The sequence below is a fragment of the Oryza sativa genome, chromosome 2 (genome assembly GCF_034140825.1).
Source record: "Oryza sativa Japonica Group chromosome 2, ASM3414082v1".
Taxonomy (NCBI): domain Eukaryota; kingdom Viridiplantae; phylum Streptophyta; class Magnoliopsida; order Poales; family Poaceae; genus Oryza; species Oryza sativa.
In genome coordinates this window covers 12531809-12542533 of record NC_089036.1, presented here as the reverse complement: position 1 = coordinate 12542533, position 10725 = coordinate 12531809, and the positions used below count along the sequence as shown (strand labels likewise).

Sequence of the window (10725 nt, the reverse complement as noted above, 5' to 3'; positions counted from 1 at the left end):
CCCACGCAGCCACGCTCGATATCATCCCCCTCTTCGCTTCATTAATTCCTTCTTCGATTCATTCCTCACGCACACACACTCTACTACTAGTATGAGTAGTGAGGAGTAGTGAGTAGTATCATCTCTCTCTGTCTGTATCTTCACCTGTATCTACTCAAAAGGAGTGAAAGGGAATAAAATAGATTGGGGGGCACGGTGAGCCGGCCTAAAGACTCCCAGTGAAAAAAAACCCAGACCCTTTTATAAACCCTGTGCCTGCCTCCTCGCCAATTCGCCGTTGCAACAAACCAAACCTTAGCTCCTCTCGCTTTGGCTTCTCACCCCGCACAGCCAACTCTTCCCGTCCATCTCAATCTCCACTGATAATCGAGACACAGGCCATGCCGTGGGTGCGCTTCCTCGTCCGGTTGGTCGTCTTCTTCCGCGTCATCGTGTGAGTAGCGCTCTTTTCTTCCCATCACCCATGGCTGCATGCAGCTCTTGTTAGACATTTGACGCGCGCCATTAGTGCAATGAATAGCTAAAACGATCGATCGTGTTTCAATTTACAGGTGAGAGCAAGCTAAAGCTACTCGATCCGTCGATCGGCCGGCGGTGACTGACTGAGAATGTGCATTGGTTTCCAAGGGAGCAGGAGGAGTAGCAGCGAGACGAGCGCCGCCGACGCGGTGATGAGAAGTGGCGCCATCGCGTACTACCACACGCTGACCAAGGTTTGCCAGGTGCTCGATCATCGCATGTATTGCCTCTCTATCTCAGCTCCTTGATTTTTTTTCCCCCTCAATTTTCCCTACTCTGCTAGAGTAGTTCTACTCTCGTTAACGTCTCTGTTTCTGTGGTGTTTAATAAGTCCTGTCTTAATTTTTTTTTGACGCTAAGTCCTATCTTAATTGAGAGAGTTAATCGCATGCGTGCATATGCATATGCGTTGGGGGGCAAAAAGAAGAAAACGTTTGGCATGTCAGTGTTAAAGTGGCACGTCCTGTTAGCTTGTTAGTCTTCTGATGACAACAACCGTAAGTCAAGTGTCGCACAAGGTGATATTGCTTGTGCAGCTGTCAAGCTCGCGTCAACCAACCATATCTTATGACCTCTTACTATTTGTGATATATTAACTGACTCAGCCACATTTCCATGGACACACTGAGTATACTGCTAAACAGAATTAATTAAGTTCTCTGTTGTGCTGAACCTCTTGAAGACTTGTTGCGTGTCATGTTGTTGTTAACTTGGTATGGTGTTGTGCCACTGCATGCCCACTCCTGGAGTAGATTGCACGGCATGCCAAACAAACATTGCGCCCGATCACGCGCGACTTTGCCTAGCTAGCTAGTGCATTTTGCTTGCACGCGCTCAGTCCGGATCGCGGCGTGCCCTTCTTTTCCCAAAAAACGCTACTAAAATTAGGCCGCTTTCCCCCCTTCTCTCCCTGCTTGTGTTCACAGCAATAGCAGCTCGGGTTGGCTTGGGACACTTAAAATATTGGAGCAGAGCAGCAGCAGCAGTAGTAGGCACCACTATGAATTGCAAGTTGCCTTGTCCCCTGTTTGCACTCTCACGAAACCGTTAGTTCTGTGCACATCTTTCCGGGCATGCCCCACCTTGTGTGGACAACAGTATGTTGTATGCAATGTGTGTGTGGGGTAGGCCAAAGTTGGTGGTACTTGCAAACAAAAAGTCGCTTTAATCTCGCACCAGTTGCTTGACCACTACAGGAACCGAGATGCGTTGCCATTTTGCCTATTCTGATGATGCCATGATCTGGGGTATATTTCTGATGTGTTGTTTTGGATTTGTGATCGTGCAGGCCGAGTACTTCCGTCACCTTCTCAAGCCCGTGACGTAGGTTGACCAGTACATAATCCTCCTCCCTTCTTCACCCGACGAGAGAGCTAGCTGCGCAGCTTCTCTCACAAGGAAAAAAACAGAGGAGACAAACAGAGTTTGGAAGTTAAGAGCAGAAGAAGATGCAGGGAGACCACGGGTACTACGGCGGGAGGGACTCGCCGCCGCAGGGGTACGGCTACGGCGGCGGCTACGGCTACGGAGGCGGGTATGGCTACGACGCCGGTGGGTACTACTCCGGCGGCGGCGGCGGCTACCCGTCGGCTGGGGCGGCGGCGGCGGCGTACGAGGACCCGATGGTCGGGAGGAGGACGCACGACTTCCCGGCGCCGATGAACGAGCTGGAGTTCCAGCCGTCGGCCACGTGCCCCAAGAACTACGTCATCTTCGACCAGACGTGCACCAAGAGCCGGGTCATGTTCCACCCCTCGCTGGCGCACAAGTTCGGCGGCGGGTCGTCGGCGTACGACAACAACGTGTACGGCGGCGGCGGAGCGCACGACGCCGCCAAGGGCGCGTACAGGGACAGCGTCGGCTACGACGACGACGACAGCTGCTCGGTGCGGCAGAAGGAGGACACGGACGAGATCGACGCGCTGCTGAGCTCGGAGGACGGCGACGAGGACGACGTGGTGAGCACGGGGCGCACCCCGGGGTACCGGGACGGCAGCTCCCCGGACTCGACGTGCTCGTCCAGCTACGGCGGCGGGCAGGCGAGGCCCGGGCGCAAGAAGGAGCGCATGAAGAAGATGGTGCGGACGCTCAAGGGCATTATCCCCGGCGGCAACCAGATGGACACGCCGGCCGTGCTCGACGAGGCCGTCCGGTACCTCAAGTCTCTCAAGGTCGAGGTCAAGAAGCTTGGCGTGCGCGGCTCCGACAACTGATCATCATCATCTCCAACACCGGCAGAACGGAGGAAACAAACAAACAAAAAAAAAAGAGAGGCAGCTGCAGCGGCAGCAACAGCACCAGCAGTCAGCAGCAGCGATCGAGTGCTACTACTGACAGTACACTGCATCTGCATGCACGACATGTACCCTACTCCATCATCCTCCATTTCTCCATGCCTTGGGTCGGCATTGGCATCGCCAAGCTAGCCATAGCTAGTTGATGCCCTTTTCGCAGTGCCATGATCTGGCCAAACTCTTTTTGTGCGCTCTACTTTTGGCTACGGGCTTTATGCTCCGTCCATGATGAGAGAGGGAGCATGGGAGGGGGCAGAGGAGAGGCAGCGATCATCATCAATGTACTACTAGTACTAGCTAGTGCTCATTTGCTTTGGGTGTACTATAGTAGTAGTGGAGAGATGATGGATATGGATTATGGAGTTCTAGTTAGGCAGAGGAGAGGAGAGGGAGAAGGGCAGCATTGCAATCGCATATTTGCATGCTTTGGCTTTGTCTGCTACTACTCCTCTTCATTTGTTGCCTTGCTTGCTTTTTTCCTTTCTGCCCCTGCCATGTGGCCCCCCCTTCCCCTGCTGGATGAATTATCCATTGATGATCCCCTCCTTCGTTAGCTTGACGTGTTCAGTTATACTGGTTACTGTTTCTGCCTTTGTCTTGTTCCATTTGGTCTCTCCATCCATCGATCCATGAACTAGCATGATGCCATGATCCATGCATGCATGGATGGATGCACTGCTGGTGCTTACACTCTCAATATGCCATCATTGTGACGATGTGTGGGTGTGCTGCTAGCTCATGATGGCGATGGCACGTTGCCACCCCGTCTCCCGTGGGTATATGTTTGTGTGCATGCTTTGCTTGCTTGTGTAATGCACAGCATGTTCATGTTGGGGTTGGCACTAGCGGGAGCCTGCCTTTTTGGCGAGAAGTGATCGAGCAAGCATCGATCCCATCCCGGCCGTCTCTCGCCCCCTTTTGTTCTAGCTAGCTAGTGCTCGAATCCCACACGGGAAAAGGGGGGTTTAGCAATGTCAACTTGATGCATGCTTGGTAAAAGTTGTCCTAATGATGCTCATTAACTATTAGTTGTTCCTGCTAATTAACTCCATGGATCTGGTCTTAAAGCACGGGGATGAGTAGCGTGTCATTTGCTTGTTGATGTTCAGATCAGAGGATGGGTTTACGAGTAGTAAGCAGCTTTTTAGGGATTAATTCCCTTGGCCAATGATTGGACAAGAGGCTATATGTTTCTTGGCGTACTAGTAGGCTTTCTGCATGCTTTGAGTGCCACGATCTTGACCCAAGCTTTCACGTAACAGTTGACAATTTCTACATCGCCATCAGGCCGTATCGGTCGGGCTACAGTACACCAACCAATATTTTAGCTTTGGTTACCTCAGCGAGTCAGGAGCCTCGTTCATTCGTTCTTTAAAGATGTGACTCCTGGCCTTTTTTTTTAAGTTCCAAACTTTTTTTAAAACTTTTAACTTTTTCATCACAATATTTTAATTTTAACCAAACTTTTAATTTTAGCGCGAACTAAACACATCATCTATTGAGGAAACTCCACCCAAACAGTAGCGATTTACGACACAATCTTTTTTTCTTTTTCTTTTTTTTTTTTTTTGCTGTGGATGAATGAGAGAAAGGGGGGAGGGAGAGATGAACTCTATTTGTCAGACCGCTCAGCTCAATATATGAGCAAAAAGTACTCGCAGAGTAGCGACATGAAGGGAGTATATATTTGTATTTTGATCTAGCACAATAGCCAGCATATTTGGGTTAGATTTACTTCAAAGCTTAGGCCTCCTTTGATTTGTTGGAAAACATTTTGAAACTTGGAGGATTTCAATACTATAGAAAAAAAATTCGTACAAAGGTCTTTGGAAAAAAGATTGAATCAAATGGATAATCCTACAACGATTTTGGAGGAACATTTCTTTTTAAATCTATATCTCTCATTCGATTCCTGCGGCTTAATCAAAGGACCATTCCTATGTTTAGCGAATTCCTATGTTTTACAATTCTTTATTTTGTACTTACGTTCATGTCAAAATCTTATGCTTCTTCTATTTCTATTTCTTTGTTTTCTCAATCTTGCGTTTGAAATGAACCCTTATAATTGCATATAAATTTGTTCTTTTGTCATCTTTGAATGGTACATTAGATTATTTGGTTTATCTTAGTCGTTACCCCTCCTAGTTTAATAAACTCTGTTTAATATTTGTCTTCCATATCTATATATACGATTATAAATTTGTAGTGCTGTGACACTAAGTGCAACCAAGTGCTATTATTGTCTACATTGGCCAGCTCGCCACCTTGCTCCAATTATACAAACCTCCTTTTCCTAAGTTGTCATTGTATGAACTTATGGTTGCATAATCTTGTATCTCTCTTTTCTAAGTTGTCATTGTCTAAACTTATGGTTGCATACTTGTATAGGTATTTAGTACATTGTTACTAGCCATATATGGGCATGTGTACTACATATTTTAAATAATTTATATATATATCAGCGTGGTATTTATTAATTCATTTAGAATTATTAAGTCATGGATATATTATAATTCAGATTACAACTAAGAACAACTCAGCATTTATTAATATCTATTTTCCAAGTATCAAGCCATAAAAACACTAATTGAAACTTGGGAAGTACAACCCAATATATTTATTTGCGGGGTACAACCCAATATTTATCAATTTCGAATTCTAGATTCGTTACCGAGTACAACTTGGTTTATATTAATTATAAATTTCAAAATTATTAAATCATACAAAAATATATAAAGACTCTAGACCAAGTACAACTTTATATTTATTAGTTTCAGGTTTTACGATTTCTAAACCAGGAAAAACAACAATTAGGAGCCCATTAGAAGTTGATTATAATCTTTGTGGTAGAACCTACCTACTCCCTTCGTATCAAAATATAACTAGCTTTAGATTGTTTAGATTATATGTAAAGATTAAGGAGAAGGGGTAAAATTAAGTAAGGATGATTGTCATAGGTTGAAATGAGTAGGCCGATGGAGAAATTAAATACGGAAATAGCTGTGATGGGTGAAGATGAGGAGGTAGGTAGAGCTATATTTTTAGAACAAATTTCGTATTCAGAAGGTACCTATATTTTGAGATAAATACTTGAGGTAAGTTTTTGACTCAGTAACAATGCTCAATAATTATTTTTTTAAGTAGTAGGCAATATGTTTGTCGGCAACAAGATGTATGTACGGTGATTTTGTTAATCTTGAAATATATGCTGCTTAGTCTTTCAGAGGTGTTCTTAGGGTTAGAATATGCATGTGTGTGTTCATATGGATGAATATTGCATTTTCAAAAAGAATAATACAATTAGATATTTAATATTTATGAATTTAATAAACTCATTTTGTGTGTGTGTGTGTAAGATTTCAATGGTAGATTTGATCGATGGATGAAGACAATATGATGTTGCCTTTTTTTTATTAACACAGGAATTTCTAGTTTTTCTGATTGAGAATTTCTATTTGACATATGGACGCATATGCATATATTAGGATAAATCTGGGTTTCAATAATTGGGAAAAAGAAAAAGAAAACACCGATTGGCGATATCGTGGTCCACTAGCCCTTTCCTGCGCCCTGCAGGTTGTCTTCGGAAAAGACGACCGATGTATATGCCATCCATTTGTTCCATTTCTTCCACAGGAGCACAGGACGCACGCATGCTAGTTAGCGTTCGGCGCCAGCCACGACGACACCAAAATGGCACCAGCTAGCATCGTGCAGCGCTATGTGCGTTCGCATCTATTCTACGCCGACCTAACAAAATTAAAAGTCACTTCTTTCACTAGCTACAAACACACGTACTCGTGCGAGTGATCCAGGAAAGCTCTCCGCACTGCTCTGCACTCGTGAAAGGAAATTTTGTTGGCGCGAGAGAGCTCCCCGCATTTCAACCGGTCGACCATCCATCTATCTATCAGCGCCCCGCGTGCGCACGCGACGCGATCGAGCTACCGAGATTTCCACCGGCCGGCCGCTACTATAGCATCGATCGATCCAACCATCGCATCCTCGGTGCGCGCCGCTCGTGCGTGCATGCCTCCATCCACACCGGCCACTATATTTGCAGTGCAGTGCAGATGGATAGCGCGCGCGCGTGCACGATGGGTGGGTGCTTCCGCCACTATTAGTTGCGCCGTTGCACGCACGAGTAGTACTACGGCCGATTAATGGAGGCGTACATCGATCCCTGCCGACGTCCACGCGGGATGGCTCCATCGATCGTGGCATGTCAACTCGATCGTCTCGAAATAAATTAATGTTTGCGTCCTTGTTTGGATTCGATTCCGCTGGCACTGCCTCGATCATTTTCTCTGTTTGTGAGTTGTGACCTGCACACGCACTGCATGCTTGCAGATGGTTGGAAGGATCACGTAGAGCTAGCTAGGGTGGTCCAGATCGGGACTTGAGATGAGATCACCGTGCACTGCACACGCGCACGCACGGGTGCACGGCCAAATCCATCCTGCTACTAGCTAGCAGCCACATCCATGCATGATCCATGTCTAGAACCTTCGATTGTGTCTTCACTCCGTTTTTTCTCTGCTCTCATGCACAGCCCACTCGCGCACAGCACAGTGCACCCGCAGCACTCGGCGAATTGAATGGCACACGGTGCGCGGTGCGCGCGAGAGACAGAGCACGCGCACGCACCGATCGAGTACGAGCGTAGCTAGTTCTCGGTTGATTCCACCGTACGTACGCCGGCCGGCCGGCAAATGCACGATGTAGTGCGGCAACGAGACGGATTAAGACTATCTGATTGTGAAGTTAATTAGAAGAATCGTGGTTTCCATCGTTCACAGGCCAATATATATATCAGTGACTAAGTTAAGAGAAAGTTCACGTCAGAGTGTGCGCTTTCTAATAACGAGATGTGCATGCGTATGTTGTGCGTACCGTCTTGTAGCTATCCGTGCCGGTGGATACGTAGTACGTAGTGCGACACAGCGGGGCGCCCACCCAGGCGTACGTAGTGCATGCGGCCGTAGTAGCACCTGCACGCAGGCGCGGGCGCGCGCGTGGTGATGGAGCGGCCCGATCGATCGATCCAGCCGGCCGGGGGACGTCGTACGTACGCCAGTGCGCGCACCGCACGCGGGCACGCGGCCCGTCGCACGTACGTCTCTCGATCCCTTCCGGCCGTCCGCCACGAACCGCGCGCAAGGCCCGTCACGTCTCCGCACTGTACGTGCGCCACCATCGATATCATCGGTTTAACAGGGTGCTGGGTATTGTGTTGATTGGCCAGCCACACATTCTCTATACCGGCCGTACGTGCCCTGGTTTTGGCACACAATATCGCCCTTTCACTTGCCAGATTGGGATAAAAACCTCTGGATTATACTGTGACCAATTAATTACCTTGTGAGCGTGAAAGAGCACGAGTCGCGTATAGCTGGCCATATTGGTTCTGCGCCAACGAATATGGAGGATGGGGGATGGCAACAAGCACGAAAGTAAACTTAGGGTGTGTTTGTGGAGAAGGTGATTAAGGGGACTGGGAAGATACGTAAAACGAGGTAAGCTATTAGCTCATAATTAATTGAGTATTAACTATTTTAAATTTAAAAAATGGATTAATATGATTTTTTAAAGCAACTTTAATATAGAAAATTTTTTTAAAAAACGCACCGTTTAGTAGTTTAGAAAACGTACGCACGGAAAACGAAACAAACAAACTCACTCTCTCACCCTTTCAAACGCTGCCTTAGCGCCAATGGCAGCTAGCAGTCCACCAAAAGCTTTTATATATATATGGGATTAATCGGATCACCAAAACCATATATACGTAGTGACGGTACGGGTGAGCATAGATTTCTCCTGTGTCACCGATGGTCGGCACGAAGAAAATGGCGCACGATCACAACTGGACATAAGGAAGAAATTCAAGTGGCTGGGTTGCAATGCACCAATTGTGGCACTAGGAGTATGTGGTGGTTCTTTTTCCCGATTATATGGGAATACTATACGCATACACAGACCATTACATAATACTCTCTATTTTCTTAATATACACGACGTAATTGAATTTTAGAAATATTTAATCATTTGTCTTGTTTAAAAAATACATAAATATTATTTTTTTGTTAGACTTATTTTAGCACTATTTTAATCATGACTTATATTTTTTATATATGTATAAATTTTTTAATAAGACACAAGATAATAAGTATATCCAAAAGTTAATGACGTTCTATATTAAAAAAGAAGTATTCCATCAACCAACAATTTCTTTAGGGCATATACAAATATAGAGTAATATTAGCTCTTTATACTAATCAATGTCATTAGAGACTATCCTCCTACAATAGTAGTATTGTAGGAGACTATAAGGTTTCTAAATCATTAATGCACTAAATAACTTTTTATTATACTTCTTTCCTTTTCTCTACGCTCATGCAACAAATTTTTTGTTAATAAATGCTAAAAATCAACTTTAAGCCGTTCTCATGCGTAGCAACGATATTTCTCATTCCTTCTCTCTCTTTATTCCACATCACTAAATTTACTTGCATGATAATGAAGAGAGCCCGTTATTAGACACCATTGTACATGCCCTTTTATACGTGTGATTAAATGTACTCCAACACCATTAAAATGGAGAGGTAAGAAACTCAGCACTTGTACATATCAAACAAAATCTCATGCACGCAAAGATTTTTCATACATCCATCCAAACATCTCATCTCACCACATTCAGGATCAACCAATCAAGTCAACCAAATAGCCTTCTTGCATCTACTCAGCCATGCTAAAATCATCCTGGATGACACGTAGAGTAAGGGCCAGGTTCAAATGGTTCAGGCAACAAAACAGACCCTAACCCTCTTAGCTTCCACTCAACCAGGCTCAAACCATCCTGGATGACATGCACGAGTCAGAATGAAGCGGTGCAGGCAATCAAATAGGCCAATAGAGAGCAGCTGATGGGATGGGCGCTTTAAGAATTGTGTTGTCATGAATTGGAGGGGCCTAGCGTGATGGATAATAGACATGATCTCATAGGACCATTTTTCCCCAATTTTCGTATATACATGTAACCATTTAGAGCACATTAGAAAGTACATGCGTTTCGATGCATTGCCAGGAAAAAAGAACGGGTATACATATCTAAACTTTCATTCAAGTATCACAAGGTAAGCAATTAACCATAGTCCTAAAACTTTCATTTCAACCACATTTTGGTATGGAAACACGCTATATCTGCACATACTTTCTTAAGGCAATGCACGTATTTGTTTCTCAAGACCAAAGCTACAAGTCTATAACACTACAATAACAAGAGTAACAAACACACTTTCTCCTCGGGTCAGTGTTACGTCAATGAAATAAACAGAACTCCAATGTCCAAGCTTAATCTGAAACATGTTACTTCATCGACATGTTAACTTAATCTGTTCTTTAATTATTTTACAAAGGTAGGGGGAAACTGGTTTTATCATTTAAATGAACCAAGCAATTCTCCTGTTTCTGTTACCTGCCTGAATATATTAAAGTTCCTGTAGAAGTATGCACAAATTATTTTGACTTTTTCCAAATAGAACTCATGCCAAAGTATAGCCACCCTTTGACAGGAAAACATGTTATCGTTCTAGAGTATCAATTTTTCTGATAACTCACATTCAAACAACAAAAAACGTTAATATAGCATATAGACTGTCCAAAGCACAATAATACATAGCTAGAAATTCTGTATTTTTGTCTAGAATGTGAATCCAACAAAATCCATGCACAGTACAAGAATTCTGAGAACTAATCCATAGCTCCACACAAATTCCATTAGTATATATGTTTCTCACATTTTATTTTCTCTGCAAAGGTCTATTTTCTCATAATCATATCATTCACCCTTTTGCCTTACTACTATGGACATCAGATGATTAGCTTATAATTGTCTCATGAAACAATTCCCACA

The 10725-nt window shown here is 44.5% G+C and overlaps 1 protein-coding gene across 3 annotated transcripts; it reads left to right on the top strand.

The window, feature by feature from the left end:
* Nucleotides 1–273: 273 nt before the first annotated feature.
* On the top strand, nt 274–3366 carry LOC4329144 (transcription factor bHLH144). Of its 3 annotated transcripts, none has more exons than XM_015768533.3 (3): nt 274–433; nt 552–713; nt 1808–3366. In XM_015768533.3, exon 3 carries the CDS (start codon nt 1968–1970, stop codon nt 2730–2732), a length of 765 nt encoding a protein of 254 aa, XP_015624019.1. In that variant the 5' UTR covers nt 274–433; nt 552–713; nt 1808–1967; the 3' UTR covers nt 2733–3366. The 3 variants fall into 3 exon arrangements, with proteins under 3 accessions (XP_015624019.1, XP_015624017.1, XP_015624018.1); XM_015768531.3 differs by having other exon boundaries at nt 552–722; XM_015768532.3 differs by having other exon boundaries at nt 552–739.
* The last annotated feature ends 7359 nt before the right edge of the window (nt 3367–10725 follow it).

Excerpts from the sequence above, each read along its gene's own strand:
- LOC4329144 (XM_015768533.3), top strand. The coding sequence starts at position 1,968 with ATGCAGGGAGACCACGGGTACTACGGCGGGAGGGACTCGCCGCCGCAG.